We start from the raw sequence: 20,197 nt of genomic DNA, 5'->3' as shown, positions 1-20,197 counted from the left end.
AACATGTCTCTGCCCCTATCAAAAAAGGTCCTGTTACAAAAGTGGGTTTATAATCAGTTTTTTAAAAAGCTAGTCATGATGAAGCAAATCCATGTTTAAAAATTATTAAGAAATTTCATGGAAAGATAGACATGAGCTAGTTTTAAAATCTTAAAGTCATTTTTAAAAATCAGTAACTTTTCAATAAAATAACCACACACGTTTATCTACCTTTTAATTAAGTGCACATCAACAGCATTTTAATTATACAAATTCATTCTACATTTAAAAATAATTCTAATGGAACAACAACAACAGGCTGAAGTAGATTATTTCAGGTTTAAAGGTCAATAGCCAAGGCACTAGAAAGGCGGGTTCCAGCAAAGGGGGGGCGAGGGCAGAGAGGGGCCCCCTCGTCTACCACAGCAAGAAAGCCAGAGATAATCTCTCCAGCTGCGGAAGGCAGCCTGAGAGAGTCTGACGACAGTCGGTAAGATGGTAGCTTCTGGGGGGGGGTGTCCAGAGGATGGGGAGGCAGAGCAGTTACTGTGCTCGCCACTGTAATCCGGACGGAGTCACTGATGTTTCCCACGTGTGCGCATCACTTTGATTTTTCAAAACTACAATAATGTGGGTTTTCTCTTTATTAATGGTCAATTAATAAAGGTAATCCCTCTTAACCTTTATCCAGGAGAGACTTCCAATAAAGCAGGACAAGGGCACCCTAAGAAAATTAGCTTCCATTGCCTTGAGAACATGGCTCAGCAGTGGAGAGGAAAAAGCTACGGAAAACTCGGAGCTATCACTGTGACTATGCCACACTTGCAGTGGTGAGCCCACTCCTAAATCTGCTCCACACCAGCGCCTGTGGCACACGGAGAGACACGGAGAGTGGTGTTGCCACCAGCAGGAGTTCACATCTGCCACCGAGAAGCTCTGCATGGGTGAATCTGCCCCTCCCTTAGCCTTTCCAAAAAGGCCTCTCACAGACAGACTGATTCCAGCCAAGCCATGGTGCCCTGCTCACACGCTGAGTTAACTTAGGGTGGAAGTAATGTCCACATCCTCCATCCAGGGCCCCCGCCTCTCAGGACGGGGCTACTGAGGAAGCTATATCGGCGGCGGCGTTGAGCCTGGAGCTGAGGTGGAGTCACGGGCCACACGTGAGGCTGGAAGTCTCTTGCACACGGCACACAGCCCTTCTCTGGTGCCTGCGTCCCCCAGAGACAGAGCCCCCTTCCCCCGACAGCACTGAAAACGCTCCGAACCTCCTTTTCCTTTGTTCCAATGCTGACCGAGTCCTCTTGGGATGGTCAATTCTTTCTTTAGTGGGTCAGTCACCGATTTCTCTGGAAAGCCGCTTCCAGGCAAGAGTCTACCTCTGGGGCGTTTCCATGGTGAGGTAATCAATAACTTAAACCCTTCTTGGAGGCCCAGCTTACTCCCGAGTCCTTGGGAGTTCCCTCACTTGCCCCCAGCCAGAGTCTACACCTGCTTTGTGGGTTATTCACGAGGGGCCCATGGCCAACCCCGCCAGCGGCTTGGGGGCCCCTGTCCGAAGGAGCCCCTCCCTCCTGGCTCTGTTCACTCTAGCCTCTACCACCCATCCTCCACCACATCAGAAGTTTCCATCTGGGCCGGCCACTCTGGTTGACAATGTCACAGGGTCCGGGCTTTGCCCTCTGTCCTGCTTCCTCCTCACCCAGCTGCATTTTTAGGGTTCCCGGTCCGCTGTCTCATGGCGTTTCCAGTGCATGTCACAGACTAACCCAACGACAGATCAACATCTACATATAGTCAACCCTAGATGTCAGCATTAACAGAAAAAATCGTTTTGTGAACCGAGTGTCATGGACTTCTGGATTTTTACCCACTTCTGCACCCCCACATCACTGTCCCATCAATGGAGCTCTCAGTGACTTCAGCAGGAGCTCTGCAATGGAAAAATCACGTGGAGATCGTGGTTAGGGTGGTTAGACTTTGGGGGGAGGCGGTCTGCTCCCCTCCGCCGTGTCACTTAGAGCTAGGGAGGCCTCCGGGGCAGACGGCAGCAGCCCAGGCAGACAGCACGCTTGACAGCCTCTATGTGACAGCGTGGCAACGGTGCTGCCCATCACGGTGACCAGCCCGTCTCCTATGTCAGCCATGCTGTCCACCCCTGCCCGCAATTCTGCTTCACAAGATGCCTTACGACCCCCCTGACCAAGCCTCCCCGGAGCTGGCATCCCTGGGGGAAAATTTTTCTGAGAAAAAATTTCAATATGGAGTAAACCAAGTCATCAGACTTTTAAAATCTAGGATGCGGAAATGCTGCAGTGAAGGCTCAGCAAGTAGCGTGTTCATCAGCACTTGTGGGAGGGCTAGAGCCTGTAAATCCAAGAAAATCACACCGTCTGAGCTGCAGATGGTGTCCTCTGTTAGGTTAGTTGGTCAAGGTAATAACAAAAGAGCCCAACCAGGTTTGTGCAGAAAGTGTGGCTTTCCTTGCTCTGGTTGGCGAGGAGCATCAGGACACAGCCGCTGGGCTTAACTGTGGCACCCACGCTGCGGGCCATTGGGTGGTCTGGACTCGGCTCTACTTACTGACTTCTAAACAACCTTATTTCTATTTAATAATGAAGGATTTGCGATTACTTACAATTTCAGACACTGGGATTTGGTACAGTTACATGGCTTTTTAGACTTTGTGTCCCATGAACTAAGAGTTACTCTATAAAGATTAAAAAAGAAAATGTATTCAGATGGTTACTCTTTAAAAAGAGAATTAGCTAAGCATCTGGTGTTTTTCGAACAAATAACTGAGAAGCTAACACCAGATAGAGGTATCATTTTCTGGTGCCTGGTCACAAGGCGGACTGGCACGCATGTTCACAAGGTGAGGGAGCCGGCCCGCCGGGCCCAGCGGCACACCAGGGACCCTACTGCTGTCCCCGCCCCGGGAAGCCTTCCCCGAGTTCCTTCCATGGGTCTCTTTAAACCTCCTCACACAGATAGTTCTTCCTAGTTTTATTTTTCGTATTTTCCAAAATCTGAACACTGATGGAAAGTGTGGATTAAAGAACAGCAGATACCCCGCCATTCGCATGGTTCGAGCTGTCTGACTAGAACTGCCACCAGGGTCGAAGTGTGTTTGAAGGTCTCCTGTGGGCACGGGCCTCCCTCCTCACCAGTCCTCTGGGGATTGGCCAGAAGCCATCCTCAGGGGCCTCAGGGGCCTCAGGGGAGGGGGGTGACCCGAGCTGGATGCTGCTAGACCCGACGGTAAGAAATCAGGACAGGTCCCCACGTGCTGCTTAGAAAGGCTGCTCCTGAGGGACCTGCAATACCCGCAACGTGAGACGTTTGGTGGATGCGGGTGAAGAGTAGCAGCAGACGCACTGAGGCACCAGCTGTGACCCGGGCCCTCCCCGCTTGCAGTGTGTGGCCCTGTCCTTCAGCCATCTGCTCCCTGAGACCGTGGGTGTAGGTTCGTCTCTGGCTGCTTCCAGGCAGGGACACACCTTGGTCTCAGATTTCTTACAGGAGCCACAACCGTGCTGGGCACACATGGTGCCCACTGGCACGGGAATTACCTTTGCCCTGCACTCTCTGCCCTCGCACACGGGACTGAGGCGGTCTAACCCCGGCTCGGCCCGGCCCGCTCTCCCTGGCGCGATCCACCCGCAGGCCTCCGTGACTCTCGCCGTCTGCGCGTCTCTTCAGACACCCGTCCCCCCTCGCTTGAAACAGCGAATGGCAATCGGCTCAGGGCTGAGCCATTAGAAGTTACCTCCGCTGGAGCTTCTCCATGTTTAAGATAATGTCCCCAGACTTTGTCACTGAAGACTATGTCACTTCCTTCCTCATCTGGTTTCCTTCTCCCCTTTAGGAGAGTTGCAGCCTTTTATCCTCATGGGTGCCCAGAGGTGGCAGGTCTGGTTACGCTGCCCCTGGCCCAGCCCCCTTGGGTGAGACATGGGCTGTTCAGAGAAGGGGGTCTCCGGCCCTTCCCACACTGCCCCTGCCCTTGGCCCTCAGATCTGCCTCTAAAATGGTGCACAGTGGCCTGGCACCACCTGTCCAGAGGAACCGAAACTCTTCCCTTTAAACGGGGTGGGGCACATGGAGCCACTCCAGCGGGGACCTGCCATAGTCATGGAAGGAGAGAGGGCAACTCAGTGAGTAGCTGCAGCCAACAAGCACTTACTGAGAGGTCACCATGTGGCCAGAACTGTCATAAGCACTTCAGGGAACACCAAAATATATATCCTTTAAATTTATAGTGCCTGTCCTGGAGGAATCCACCAAATAATTTGGGACATGAGATACACACAGTTGAAAAATTAGAGAACAGAAGATACTATACAATCAACTGTCAAATCATGATACTGACTGTAAATGATATAAAATTCAGAGGCAAGAAAGTTTAATACAGACGTAAAAACAACAGAAAATGCTTCTGAAAGAAGTGGAACTTGACAGCGACTTTCAAGGATGTGAAGTTTTTGCTATTCCTCAAAAGGATGTTTCAGGTGAAATAGCAACACAAACAAAGGCACCACCTTGGGGAGGACCAGATGCCTAAGGGGACAGAATGGGCTAAAGTGGGAAAAACTTCCACGGCTCCAATAACATCGGCCTATTCTCTCATGCCAATCCAAGACCAAAGGGTCAGGAGGGATCGAACAGCCCTGCCTCAGGAAAGCATTATGAATCAAATGTACTGCAGTGAGGTATGACCTCATCTTTAAGAAAAAACTTCCAGAGAAGCAGACTCTTGAATATTCTTTATTATAATGTTCATTATGTTACCAGGAATAATAGCATCAATGATATATAAGAATTCACATTAATGCTTGATTGATTATCAGGTTAGTAAAGCTCTGCAGAGTGGAAGGACATGGGTTTTTATTAGCATGATTAGCTAGTAAATTACTTAGTCAGTTCACCACTCATCTCTAAAGAATGGTGACTGGGTGAATTCAGCCATAGGGACTGCTGGCCGTCAGGTCCAAGCTGGCCTGCTTCGATGGCATCTACTGCTTTAGAACATTTACCCCATATTGGGCTGACAGAGTTCCCTTTCTGAAGTCTTCAAACCTAGTTGGATCTTGTTATCTTGTGTAAGTAAAGGGAAAAAAGAAAAAAAAAGCCTAACAAAGCCTTCAAAGAGGTAAATTGGTCTAGCAAATTAGTCGTGGTTGGGAACTCATACAGAATGAAACAGCCAGCAAACAGTTTTCTGGTGGCTCCCTAATAATAAATTGGTAGAGTTTCTCATATACTGTCAGTACTGTGGATGGTGAGATAAAAATCACCCAGCTGATTCAGTGGCATGACATCAAATCAAGTAATTGTTTGCAGGAAAAAAAATACAAAAACAAAGCTCATGTTCCTGGCACATCATTTATAATAGGAAAATATTTTATGACCTGCATAATTACTTCACAGTAAAGAAAACCTAGTAGATACTGGGAAGAAGGCAGGGGAGGGTGGGAAAAAGAAAAAATACACTGCAGGGAAAACATCCTGACTGCTGCTCCTCTGTGGGAACAAGCATCGGCTAGAGCACAGAGACGCCTCAAGTGACACTGTGACTCTGAGAGCACACTTGAGATAAAGTAGTAGAAGCACCCAATCCCCTTAAACGTGCCAGACAGGCTAAAGCACCTAGTGGTGCAACACTGTGGGCCGATCTCCCAGACCACAAGGAAGCTAAAGCGAGGGGCTTCAGGATGACGACATCCTAGGTCGTTCGGTGTAAATAACCAAAGACAAAATCCTACCGGCAGAATCTGGACGTTGCTCACACAGTTTTCGTTTCGTCCAGAAACATCAAGAGCCATGATCATGGGACCAGTGACAACAGCCCTCATGCCCTTGCTGATCCATCACACTGAAGAGTGAGTCACCAGATTAAGTGAACGCCGTCAATGATGTGAGCCAGTATCACAACCAGCTCTGAGACCGCCCAGTGAGACCGAAGCAGTGACTCGTGTGAGCGGCCGACACTCTTCAGCAACTTCAGGTAAAGTGTTGACTGAATCCTGGCAGGTTTCCAGAACGCTACCAATGGGCTCACCTAAGCCCTCGCCACGGCCCCGAACAACGGTCCTCATACTTACCCGAGCCTCAGTGGAGACGCGTCTGATGGCAGACACCTCAGGGGCCGCCGGGAGGCACCAGAGACCACAGCCCACATTTCCTAAATTGCCTTTCTGGATTTCTTCCGGGCCCTCAGACGTACAACTGTGTTAGATTGTGTGCCCACAGACTTCTGGAGGCAGGAAGGGACCGATCTCCACAACCAACTAAAGAGCTCAATGGGGAGTTCCCTGGTAGTCTAGTGGTTAGGATTCGGCGCTTTCACCCCTGTGGCCTGGGTTCAATCCCTGGTCTGGGAACTGAGGCCCCATATTAAGCCACTGTACACCACAGCCAAAATAAATACATACATACATACATACATACATAAATACATAAATAAATAAAATAAAGGGCTGCCCCGCCCATGGTTAACATAAGAATGTTAACTTGACAAAGAGTTCCAACCAGCTTGGTTAGTTTAATTATTTACAATTATAGATGACTCTAAAATGCCAAGACAAGGCCCCCAATAAGGGCAGCCATGTCCACCTGGCGACCGTGGGCCTTAGCACCTGTCACTGAAACAGGGAAGGCAGTGAGCAGAGGCAGCCGTAAAGGCACACAAAGACCACTGTTGACATTAAGTGACTGCCACACCATTACTTATGTTGATGACAGCAAAAAAGAATCAGACCAGCCGAGTGTAAACCAATGTGAGCTCAAGACAGAACTATGAACGGCAGCGAGCCTCTGAAACACTGGAGGTGGACGGAGAGTGGAATCAAATGGAGGTTACCGATCAGCCTTCCCCGCAACACAAACCAGACACACTCAGCCACATTGCAAGTGCACTGCTAGTTGTAAAAATCCTTTTTTAGAGGTCGTGAAGCTTTGCAGGTAAAGCTAACATAAAACTAAGAAGAAAATCACAAATGTACCCAAGAGCTTCTTAAACTCTTACACAAAGTAAGTGACGATTGCTTTTAATCCTTACCCAGCCAAAGTTATTTTTGGTGGTCCTGGAAGAGTTGATCCCGAGGGGAAAGCTGACCCGTTGACTACAGGTGGTAAGGCTCCGTTATCAAGCTGTATAAAGTCAAAGGCAAGCATATTCTGAATTAGGGTCCATTTCAAAAGTTTATTCCAGCCAGCCCCCAGGTTCAGAGGTTTTTCTGCAGAGGTTTACATCGCAAACCCCTTATAACAACGTCCAGGTCTTATTACCACAATGATCCCACTAACACCTGAGCAGGCTCCAGCCAAGGACTTTCAGTGGAAGGAACCATCCCCAGTCATCCCACAGATCTGCCTGACCACAGGATGGATGCCCTGGATGAGGGCTCCCTGACTGTGGACAAAGTGGGAAATGGTTATGGATTTAGCCAGGCCATCTACAAACTAGCCAGCAGGACACACAAGAGTTGGCTGGCCAGTGATATTGCAATGGACATTCGTTTCATTTTTTATGAAATACAAATTGTAAAATAAACTCAAATACCAATTTCTATAAACTAAAAATGTCCTTTAGTTATCTATGGTTATTGTATTTTTAGTGTAACACAAGAGATCTTGACGTTTGAGGTCTCACTGGCAACCATTACTTTTGCATCTAGTCATAAATATTTTTGTGGTCAAGTTCAACAAATTCAAAAGCGATGTCATAATCTCTGCATTATTCATGTCCTTTGCTTTCTCAGTTCTCATTCCCCCCCCCCTTTTTTTTTTTTGCCATGCCCGAGACATGCAGAAGTTCCCAGGCCAAGGATCGAACCCAAGCCACAGCAGTGACAATGCTGAATCCTTAACCACTGCCACCAGAGAACTCCTCTCATTTTCCCTTATTATCCATTAGCATGGCTCACAGGGAAAAGAAGGGGTCGCGAAATCAGTAATGACCTAATGTTCTTATCACAAGTTTTAAGACCTTTAAAGTATTGAATAAATTTGGCTTTTGAGACTAGTTGTATATATCATAGTTAAACATCCAATCCTTGTCCCTTCCTCCCCTGAAAACTTGAAAAATAAGCTTTATTTTATAATCTTGGAAAAACACATTTTATTCTCCGTCCCCTTTTCTCTCCTCTTTTAAAATTGTGTGACCTTGCTCCTGATGGGGCCTGAAGACATGGGGAAACCACCTTGGGTCCAACTCCTTTGCTCCGAGTCCCAAGGGGGAGTCACCTCCAGGACCCATCATCTTGGGTCTGGCTGAGAGCTGGGGGCTCTGCTCTCCTCTCACATAAGTTGCTGCAACTGCTCTTTTACAGTCATCAAGACACCTCGTAGCTGGGCTGACGTTTCGGGTGGCAGTCCAAAGTTTCTCATTCTTTTGGAGAAATAATTTCATAGTTCTTGGGCTGGAAGGGTCGTCTGTATAAAGCAGATACGATTTCTCTTCCTCCTTTGCTTATTTAGCCCCAAAGTAAAGCAGAGCAAGAGGGATGTCTTTTAAGCGCTACCTAGGTAGTAAATCTAGGGCAGCTCCACACTAGAATCTATGACTTTCCTCGGCAATGCTTGGCCGGGATGGAAGAAAGAAACTCCAAGTTGGTGTGTCCCTGTCACACCTTGCTAAGATGCAGATTCTGGGTCAGCGAATCTGGGGTGGAGCTCCAGATCCTGGGTTTCTAACAAGCTTCCAGGTGAGTCCATGATCCTGGTCCACACACCACCTCCGAGTAGTGAAACGCTGAAGAATGTACAGAATTAAGGTCTGGCAAGGAAGCAGGGGCTTCTGGGGATGTAGCCAATGCATTGCTAAAACAACCACCCATGTCCACACTGAGCAAGAAGTCAGGGGAGCCAAAATGAGGACAAGCATAAACATAGCCAAAGAAAAGTGGAGAGGAGGTGGGAAGACAAGGAGTTGTGAAATCAACTGAAAGGGAAAAAATAAAAATTACCTAAACTTAAAAAAAAGAAGGATTTTCTACAGATTTAAAAAAAAAAAAAAAGAAAAAAGGCTGTGGTCCAAAGGGGCCTGTGAGTGCCTGCCATTAGCAGTGGAAGGGCAAGTCCAACGAGCGCCTTTCTGGTTGGGGCTGCAGCCGTTGGGAGAGGAAGGAGGCTGGTGGTGTGGGGGCCCGGAGGCAGAGCCTACGTGCAGCATCAACGGAGACCCTGGACCAGGCACTCAGAGCAGCACAGGTGACGCTTTCCTCCTGCCCTGATTAATACTTTGGCCCCTCCTGGCTAGTGGATCACTTGAGCAGTTTTCTTTTACTCACTCAGCAAATATGTGCCTCTATCCCCACTGCCTCGGGGAGCTCCTCTAGTCTTGTGGCTTTAAATGCCATCTCTGTGCTGGCAGCTGCATCCCTCCAGCCCCACCCTCCCTCCTCTCAACCCAGGCTTGTACTTCTGACGCCTACCCAGCACCGTCACTCTGATGTCCAAGAGACACCTCAACTTCAATATTCCAGCGGAATTCCTCAGCTCCTGCACAAAACTCACACTCTCCCCTCCCTCCATGGAAACTCCTCCTCACCACCTGTTTAGGCTCAAAGTCTTGGGGACATCTGACACCTTTCTCTCACATCCCACAACCAGTCCCTCAGCACACCCTGTTGGCTCAACCTTGAAAGCGCCCTGAGCAGCTATGTGTTGCCTCCACTGCCACCACCTGGTCAGAGGCACCACTGTCTCTCTTAAGATTATTCCGTTAGTAGGTTTGCCTGCTCTCCCCTTGCCCGCCCCTCCATGCCAGCCTCATTTCAGAGTGGAAGCACAGCCCTGCTCCCTTCTTCTTGCTCGCTCCATCCCAGCCCCACTGGCCTCCTGGCCGTCTCCACAGCAGGCCCAACCTGTGCTGTGCTGCTCCCCCTCACCCCCACCCCCACCCCCAGCCCGGGAAGGTCCTTCCACGTGGTAGACACATAGCTCACCCCCTCTGCTCTTTCAAGACTTTGCTCAAGTGTCACCCTCTCAGTGAAGCCATCTGTGACCACACTGCTGAAACCTGCAACCTGCCTTCCTCCTCACGGAGCCCCCACCTCCCAGGGCCCGTCTCTGCGTGCAATACAGCTCACGCTATAGGTTTGCCTCGGTCTCCCACACTAAAATGTAAGCTGCAGGAGGGTCGTCATATGCTCTGTTTTGATTTGTTTGGGAGGGTTCGCTTAGGGTCAGCTCACCGATGTCACCTAAGTGCTCAGACCAGTGCCGCCCTGTTGATGGGCGCCCCATTTGAAGGCCCTCTACATGCCAGCTTCCCAGGCTGCAGAGATGAAAAGAATCACAAGATCTCTGCTCCTATGGAGTTGCATTCCCACAGATGGAGGCAGGCAAACCAGCCAAGCAGCGAACACGGGACAGTGACAGTGCTGTGACAGTGACTGGCTGTCTACACTGGGGAGGCACAGAAAGCTCTTCTGGGGAGGTGACATTTTACATCAAGATTTAGGGAAAAGAGCACATCTGTCTAATGATGACATTTAATCCATGCATATTATGGTGTCATCATAAAAACAGTTTAAATTGCTAAAGAGCGTTTCCTTAATACCGAAGGAGGTGAGAGAGAGTCTAGACTGAGGGGCTGGCGTATGCTGACGGGTGGCAGGACCGAAAGGGCCAGGCTCAGCACATGGGGCAGCAGCACGGTCTGGAGGCCGTAGAGAAGGTGCGGGCAGTGTCTGAGTCGGCAGAGCAGGGGGTCTTAGACTCCCACTGTCACTCCCAGTGTCTGACACATTGGAGAAGGCACTGGATGCTTGGTAAACGTTTCACTGTTGATTGTAAAACAGCATAAATTATATTTTCTGAGTAATTCCAACTTTGGCAATCGAAATTTTAAGAAACAATAATGCCCAATTGTATCTTTTTTTTTATTAAAACAATGACTCACTTGTGTAATGAGATTTAATTTTGCTGGTACTGGCAAAAATCTTCCTACTAAAGTAGTCATGGGTTTAGGGACATCTGTAAGGAAGATAATTACAATTAATTGATAGCTTATACTGTTTCTCTTCCACTTGCACATGGAAGAAAATACAAAAATGATAACGTATCACGAGTTGGGCATGTGCGGAGTCACTCACACTTATCTTGATCCAATTTATGTTTTCTATGAAGCCTTTCTGGTCAGAAATTTTTTAACTTATCACACCCTTTTTCTTTGTCAGAATGCTGCTTAATTTGAGCTTTCAGGGATAGTCCTATGCTAAAAAATGTTGTTAGTGCCAAGGTTCCCAAACTGTGTGCCAAGGTGCCCTTGGGTGCTGTAGCCAACCTACCATAGAGGCACCAGATATGTCCCACAGCATCATCTATAGGACACCACGTGAACTACTTTCAATTTATGTGTATTCTTTCTTCAAATGTTCACTAACCTAATAGTATGTAAATACTTGCTAGGCTATTGGGACCAGACTATTTAAGACTGGAACTTATAGGCATTTCTTTGGCCTAAGGATGCTGTCAAAAATATTCCTGAGACACTAAGGGCCCAGTGAAACAGTGTTTGCAAGTCAAAGCAGCAGGAGAAACGTGTCCCATTCTCCTGATCACCCACCAGCTGGACACATTTCCTGCTTTGGGCTTGTGCATTCACCGAGTGATGTCACCTAGAGGCTTTGGTAACAGAATGCATTTATTTTATGGTGATTTTAAATATGTGTACAGTGAAACGAAGGAGACTGGGCTAGGGGCTGGGGTTATGCTGACATGACAAACGGACGTGGAGAGCACTATGTAAACCCTTCTTCTGAGGATTTCAAGGCATTAGGATCTTGTTGCGTTCCAGAAGGAAGGGAACTAGGAAAGAACCTTTCTCTGCCTGTGTAGGGGTCAGATGCAGCTCTGACCCAGAGGGAATAGAGCCAGAAAATCCATGGCTGGTGTGCAGCAAAGGGCTTCTGGAGGTGCCATGCATCACGGAAAAGGAACTAAATGTCTTAAAGGCATGTTATCTGTCCCTGGATAAAGAGACTATCATGGGGAGTTCCCATCGTGGCTCAGTGGTAATGAACCTCACTAGTATCCATGAGGATGGGGGTTCAATCCCCGGCCTCACTCAGTGCGTTAAGGATCCAGTGTTGCCATGAGCTGTCGTATAGGTCGCAGACTTGGTTTAGCTCCTGCATTGCTGTGGCTGTGGTGTAGGCTGGTGGCTACAGCTCTGATTCAACCCTAGCCTGGGAATCTCCAAGTGCTGCAGGTATGGCCCTAAAAATCCACCCCCCTCAAGAGAAACGAGAGAGAGAGAGACTATCATGCTAGAATAGGAGTCACATTCTTTCTTTTTGCCCTGGGCTCCAAAGGCCCATTGAAATGACATCTAGATTTATTATTGATTGAAATTATTGGCAAGGTCAGTGAATCATCTGATAATTGAATATTCAGTTAACCCAAGCTTTAAAATAACATGCTTATATAGTAGTACACACAGAGATGCCCAGTTTTCAAGTATTAGTGTCTAACTTTTGTAAACACAATCCTAAAATTACGTCATTTAGTCTTTCTTTAATCGTGCACAAGTCTTTTGATGATGATCAAGCACTGGTCACCGGTTTAGAGAAGTTTCTGAGTAAATGAATGGCAGATAGATTAGCATTTGATAGAGTTATTTCAGAACTTATAGTGATTAAAGCAGAGTGATGGTTCTCATCGACTCCATGAAAACATTTACGTTAAAATGTATGCAGTTTTGACCACATGTGAAAGAGTCTGCCCTCCACTCAGTCTGGGGAAGTTGATGTTTCAAGCCAGGCACCTCTAGCCACAAACATGCGTGTGTGTGTGAGCCGTCACCTGTTGGGATCATAAAGCTCGCTGCAACCAGCAGAAGCTCAGGGTATCTACCTGAGCACTGAGACGGTCAATGCAGCATACAGAAGTTGACCTGTGGAACTATTTTCCTGTGCTTAGCTGACTACTATGGGCTGTAGGGATTGCCCAACTGCCTACTGCACATTTACTCTGTATACAAAGCCAAACAGAATCACTTACCAACTTCCATATGATATATGACATATTTTTTATTTATTTACTTTGTACCTGACTGTAGATAATTATTTTGGTCTGGATACTGAGGAACCAAATGAAGTGCTTTTAGTTCTCTTGTGCCAGAATTGTCTATACACAGCATTTGTGTACCCCCTTTCAACTGACATATCACCTAAAATAAAAAATAATGATCAGGTTTCATTTTTAAAAAAATACCCAGTAAATATGAACCTAAGTAAACTTAGACCCGAGAACACAGCTTTAATCCAGAATTTAAGTTTCAACGGAAAATGGCAAACTGTAGATCTGTCCTCTACTTCTTACTCTACAATAACACGCTCTCTGGAGGAACCACAGGGCAAAAAAAAATCCCTGGAGAAATGTCTAATGGGTTGTGTTCAGGGTGGTGAGAGAAACTCCTGCTCATGCCCTTCTCTGTAGGTGTCTGACCGCTGAGGTTCAGAGTAGGGAAAGGTGACCGGGAGCAGAGCTTCCTTCACCTGTCCACACACTCCACGGTCTACGTGAGTGGAGAGGGTATGCTGATCCGCCCAACCCCGGCCCCGTTCACATCCAGTTAATGATACGAAGGGCTTTTCTCCCTGGCTCCATCTCTGTAGTTGGTCAAATACTTAGAATAATCTTTTTTTTTTTTTTTTTGGTCTTTTTAGGGCCGAATCCGCGGCATATAGAGGTTCCCTGGGTAGGGGTCGAATCAGAGCCACAGCTGCTGCGAATCAGAGCTACAGCTGCTGGCCTACGTCACAGCCACAACAACGTAGCCACATCCGTGACCTACACCACAGCTCATAGCAACACCGGATCCTTAGCCCACTGAGCGAGGCCAGGGATACTAACTGGGTCCTCATGGATACTAACTGGGTTCGTTAACCACTGAACCACGACAGACACTCCCTAATCTTTAATTTTATGACGGTTGTACCTTCCTGCCACGGCACATGTTACTGTTTAACATTAAGGGTGGTTTATAAATATACATGTGTTTCATTCCCTATAAGTACAGTTTTAAAAAGTTAATCCGAGAACTGGAAAGTTCTAAGAAGCCATGTCAATCTTTCTATGACTGATACACACGAAGATCTCGTAGGTGGATTGCAACCATAAATAAATCCTCAGTGAGCCAAGTGAGCCTGTCAGTCAGTCACACCGGTGAGCTAAGCAAGACAGAGCCCTCACTGTGCATTCCTGTCCAAGGCAACTTAGCGTGAACACCAAGGTAAGAGAAGCCGCTCTTTCTGCCTGCACATAGCTTCTACTTCTGATGGTAAAACCACAAATACCCGAGAAGCTGTGGTGTGTGCCTTTAGGTTGCCTTTGGGTTTCTTCAACAGGAAAGCCCAAATAAGCACAAAGTATCAATGTTACCAAAATAACAAACATAGAGCCTAAGTTATCGAGATGCTCGTCAAATTTCAGATCATCCTGATTGGAATTTTATTGGTATTTAAGGGTGAATTATAGCCATACACACACAGATGTACAAACTGGGGGAAAGCCTCAGAGCGGAGTCTCCAGGCCTCTGCCTATTGCATCATACTTGGCTCTGTCCTGCTCCCTCCTGCAAGCGTTCTAATATTACTCAGGGGTCTGGTGTAATTGGAGACGTTCTCATCCTGCTCACCTGGTCCAGGTGTCCTGGAAACGTTCTCGCTCAGAACCCACAGGCTTGAGGAGAACCACAGGCAGAGACAAGTACTGGTGCATGTGACAGCCAAGCCAAAGCTCATGACAGCTCATTTTCAAGTATTTTCTAGTTAAAGTACGTGTCTTGGAATAAAGAGCTGCTGGGGGAAAGGCAACTGTTGGTTCTTGGGACTCTTTTTTTTTTCTTTTCTCTTTAGGACTGCACCCTCCGCATATGGAAGTTCCCAGGCTAGGAGTCCAGTCAGAGCTGTAGCTGATGGCCTATGCCACAGGCACAGCAATGCCAGATCTGAGCCATGTCTGTGACCTACACCACAGCTCACAGCAACGCCAGTTCCTTTACCCACTGAGCAAGGCCAGGGATGAACCCTGTGTCCTTATGGATCCTAGTTGGGTTCATTAACCCCTGAGCCATGACAGGAACTCCCCCCCCCCTTTTTTTTTTTTGGCTTTTTAGGGCTGTACCTGTGGGATATGGAGGTTCCCAAGCTAGGGGTCAAATCAGAGCTATAGCTGCTGGCCTATGCCATGGTCACAGTGACTTGGGATCCGAGCTGCGTCTTCGACCTACACCACAGCTCACAGCAACACCGGATCCTTAACCCGCTGAGTGAGGCCAGGGATCAAACCCACAACCTTATGGTTCCCAGTCAGATTCATTTCCACTTTACCATGATGGGAACTCCAGGTCTTTGGGCTCTTTGCTAAAAGAATGTTTGGGGTTGGATTCCCTGGCTTCCCCCTTCCCAGTCCTCAGCATATCAGATCTGGAATCCTTGATGCACCACGTACAAGCAGACTAACAGCTCTGTTTCCTCATCCATAAAATGTAAAGATAATGTTTACCCTACAGAGTTGACAGGAGGAGTCAAGGAAATTACAAACATGCAAAAATATCACAGAAACCAGGTTTCTGATTACTTATCTTACAGGTAACCTATCTTACAAGAATGTTACTTGGTACTAGGAATTTGGAGGCAGCCAGGCAAGAAAACAGCCTCTGCCTGGTAGCCACAGAATTGCAGCTTCACCCTCCCACCAACATGCCGAACCACACAGCTCAGCTGGCTGCCCCATCAGTAGGCCAACGCCAGGTCTGCACTGACTGATGTGACTTATGGCTTCTCTCCATAAGGGATATAGCAATGTCCTAATCTTTGTTTGATTTGTTAAACCAAGTAGAAATGAGAATCTTCGATGTGAAACAAACATTAGAAAGGCTGTAATTATATCCCTCTTGATACATAAGACAACCAAAAATGCTGATTCAACAAGTAAACACAATGAAAAACAATGACTGGAATAACTACTACTGTTGGCTTAGTAATGATAAGGGTTACACATTTAATATACTGTTAGTCAGGCATATTCTCTTTGGCATAATTACCATTGGGTTAGAGTCTTTCTTATGAGAACAGACAGAGGCATCCTCTGCTTCTTGTGATGATGGGAACTTGGAACAGGACTCCTGGGCAAGAGGGTTCTGAAAAGTTGCTTCTTCCAGATTGTTACTTGTAATAGCAGCACCTGCTTCCTTTATTTCAACCTAAAAAAGGAAACATTATTTGAGAAATCACATTGTGGACACTGTATTTTGCAGTTGCATAATACAGAAAATTCTTTGTAGAAGTTGATTAAAAAAATTTTTTTTCCTTTTTAGGGCTGCATATGTGGCATATGGAAGTTCCCAGGCTAGGGGTCAAATTGGAGCTGCAGTTGTGGGCCTGCACCACAGCCACAGCAACGCCGGATCCTTAACCCACTGGCTGAGGCCAGGGACTGAACCCACATCCTTATGGATGCAAGTTGGGTTTGTTACTGCTGCACCACAATGGGAACTCCTTGCTACAGTTTTTTTTGTTTTGTTTTGTTTTGGTCTTTATAGGGCCATACCCACAGCATATGGAGGTTCCCAAGCTAGGGGTCCAGTTGGAAGCCACTGGCCTACACCACAGCCACAGTAATGTGGGATCTGAGCCTTGTCTGCAACCTACACCACGGCTCACAGCAATGCCAGGTCCTTAACCTGCTGAACGAGGCCAGGGATTGAACCCGCAACCTCATGGTTACTAGTCGGGTTCGTTAACCACTGAGCCACAACAGGAACTCCTTGTTAGAGTTTTAAAGGAAAGAGCATGCTTACCCTTAATGCCTCTCTTCTCAGTATTATTCTCCCTATGGGGCAACAAGATGGGGGGACAGGTCATCTGACCAGCCTCGCTGGCGACCGAGAACCTTGAGGACCAGAACTATCTGCCCACAGGGTGTGGAGATGTGATTTTGATGTGGCCCTCTTGCTGTTTCAAAAACATGGTATAAGTAATTTGAGAGGATTCTGAGTTTATCAGCTGTCCCTCAAACTGCTCCACAGCCCCCTACTCTAAAGGAGCTGGCTGCCTTGTGGAAGCTTCCTTAAAATTGCCTGAAATGCCCCTCCTTTATCACTGGTCTTAGAGCATGCTCTTTAGGTTGCATTACATGTTCTGGCTGATTCTTTCGCTCTTTCCTCAAGAAGCCTGACATCCCTGCTGATGTTTTAGTAATATTTATATTGTAACTTACAATGTATTTATAGTAATCTTTATTATTAAATAGTAGGACAGGAATTAAATGAAACAGTGAGGGTAGGGAATAACGGATCCTTTTTTTTTTTTTTCCAAGGTGAGTTTCCCAGGCTAGGGGTTAAATTGGAGCTGTAGCCACTGGCTTACACCACAGCCACAGCCATGGCAATGCTGGATCCTTAACCCACTGAGTGAGGCCAGGGATTGAACCTGTGTCCTCATGGTTACTAGTCAGATTGGTTTCTGCTGAGCCACCATGGGAATTCCCTGACAACTTTGTTTTTAAATTATCCTCTGCAACAACTCAGTGATACACCAGCAAAATTACCAAAAATATGGAGAAACACCAACGATATTACTGAAAATCAATGGAATTAAAAAACTAAAAAGATTGATGGTTAAAAAAATTACCATCAGATCTAAGTCTTTTAAAATCATTTAAAACTTGATAATGGGAGTTCCCATCATGGCGCAGGGGAAACAAATCCGACTAGGAACCATGAGGTTGTGGGTTCGATCCCCAGCCTCACTCAGTGGGTTAAGGATCCGGCCTTGCCGTGAGCTATGCTGTAGGTTGAAGACGCAGCTCGGATCTGGCATTGCTGTGGCTATGGTGTAGGCCGGCGGCTACAACTCCGATTAGACCCCTAACCTGGGAATCTCCATATGCTGCAGGTACGGCCCTAAAAAATAAATACATACATAAATAAAATTTGATAATGTGAAGAGGATGGGGAGACAGCAGTCAACCCACACTTTATACTGTCTCTCCCCTCCTTGACCTCCACCTGCCCAGACTCTCAGAGAATTACAGGCGAGCGTCCTCAAAGGCCAGGAGGCAAGATATAAAGACCTTCAAAGGAGACAGTGATTCTAAGGTAACATTCTGAAGACTTCATATAAAATCACAGCACAGATAATTATCTTTCAAAGTGTGAGTGTTAACTCAGACTTGGAGGTTGTCTAACTTAAAATTGGGACCCTAAAAAATAATAATTATCATGGACCAACAAATTCCTTAGCATAGCAGACTAGCATCTAGATGCAAATCTTTAAAAGACAGAGGAAAGTTTAGCTATATTTCAAGTTAAAACTTTTAGATATTTCACATTTTATAGAAATACAGAAAATTTTCAATTTTCTTCTGCTTTCTGATTTGGGGAATTTGCCACGTACACATCATCAAAGTTAAGATTTAACTTAGATCCCTGTAATTAACAAATACTTATACAGTAAACATAGAGTAAATATATCAATTCCTCAGTCCCATGCAACTTGTATCTGAACATACTACAGTAAAATCCCACTTTTACAGAACAAAGGTTAGTATGTAGGAAAGAATTTCTAGAAAAAGTAGATTAGCAACTCACCCCGAATACTTACTAAAAAATAATTCCATTCTTTTTAAATGGTAAACATGTCCATCTAAATCTTTTTCATTTTATTAATAAATTAGAAATAAGTCAGTAAAAGTTGGGGAAAAAACCCAAAGAAATGTCATCCAAATAGTCTCTCCTTTGTTTTGTTAAAATTGGAGACTACATTAGGAGTTCCCACTGTGGGTCAACGGAAACGAATCTGACTAGCATTCATAAGGACGCAGGTTCGATCCCTGGTCTCGATCAGTGGATTAAGGATCCGGCGTTGCCATGAGCTGTGCTGTAGGTCACAGATGCGGCTCGGATCTGGTGTTGCTGTGGCGGTGGTGTAGGCTGGCAGCTACAGCTCCAATTCGACCCCTAGCCTGGGAATTTCCATATGCTGTGGGTGAGCTGTAAAAAGGAGAAAAAAAGAGAATTTTACTTTTTTAACTTGAGCTAGTTTGCTTCCTGCTCTGGTGAATGCCCAGAGACCACATGGTACAGGAAGGGAGCTGTGCCAGGACCAACAGGCAAAAAGTCCTGGGACACAAGTCTGGCTTGATAGCAAAATGGGAATGTCTGACATTTCAAGCCATCTGAAAAAGATTCCGAGGAGGACCTCTGCACCAGCTGGTGGGACTAGGTGTGTTCTGCGGTTTCTCTGGCCCCAGCCTCCCCTCCCCTCCACACCTTTCCTACACACTAAGGAGCAGTGATTATTCCTTAAAAACCAGAAAACAGAACTCTAAGCTCCTGCTGCTACAGCTTATCATATACAAAGCTAGGCTCCAGCCATCTCAACACCAACTCAAAAATATTCTACCAAGGTTTAATTTATAATTTACTAACATGATTTAATGGGTGAGTAATCTAGTTTTCCAAACTAGATCCTTTGGGGGGGGGGGCAGTACACATTTCCTTGGGGATCCTTTGTTTCTTTTTATCTTTAGTCTTTTTCTATGTTTAGGGTTGCAGCCGAGGCATACGGAGGTTCCCAAGCTAGGGGCTGAACTGGAGCTACAGCTGTCAGCCTACACCACAGCCACAGCAACACCCCAGATCCTTAATCCACTAAGCAAGGCAGGGATCAAACCCGAAACCTCATGGTTTCTAGTCAGATTCATTTCGATGTGCCACAATGGGAACTCCCCTATTTCTTTTTAAAACTAGTTTGTTTAGGAGTTCCTCAGTGGCTCGGCTGGTTAAGGATCCAATGTGGTCACTGCTGTGACCCCAGTCGCCGCTGTGGCGTGGGTTCCATCCCTGGCCCAGGAACTTCCACATGCCAAAAAAAAAAAAAGAAAAAAAAAGACTGATTTGTTTAGCTTCAGCAAGAACAAAGCAGAAATTTACCAGTGGCTCTCTACAGGGAAAGAAGGGTAGCTGGCTGACAAATAGCAGAAATTCATATAGACACTGATTTGTATCCCGCATGCTTGAGGAACAACCACTCATCAGCAGGGGGAAGCTCTAACATCTTGATTTCAAGGTTCACCAAACACAAGTACTATTGTGAGTCCTTGCTGAGAATTAACAACCCTTATAAATCTAAAGGGGACTATAATAAAATGTGTGTGTGTAACTGAATCGCTTTGCTGTACACCTAAAACCAACAACATT

At 46.5% G+C, this 20,197-nt stretch overlaps 1 protein-coding gene across 1 annotated transcript in view; it reads right to left on the bottom strand.

Moving 5' to 3' along the window:
• TESMIN (testis expressed metallothionein like protein) overlaps positions 1-20,197 on the bottom strand; it is a 43,417-nt gene that overhangs the window by 21,449 nt on the left and 1,771 nt on the right. The window contains exons 3-4 of the mRNA XM_047775057.1: positions 16,040-16,198; positions 7,040-7,131 (exon numbers count right to left, since the gene is read on the bottom strand). Coding sequence (XP_047631013.1) covers positions 7,040-7,131; positions 16,040-16,198 — 251 coding nt within the window. The remainder of the gene's footprint in view (positions 1-7,039; positions 7,132-16,039; positions 16,199-20,197) is intronic.

Source organism: Phacochoerus africanus, chromosome 4 (genome assembly GCF_016906955.1).
Source record: "Phacochoerus africanus isolate WHEZ1 chromosome 4, ROS_Pafr_v1, whole genome shotgun sequence".
Classification (NCBI taxonomy): domain Eukaryota; kingdom Metazoa; phylum Chordata; class Mammalia; order Artiodactyla; family Suidae; genus Phacochoerus; species Phacochoerus africanus.
This window is presented reverse-complemented; position numbering and strand designations above follow the sequence as displayed.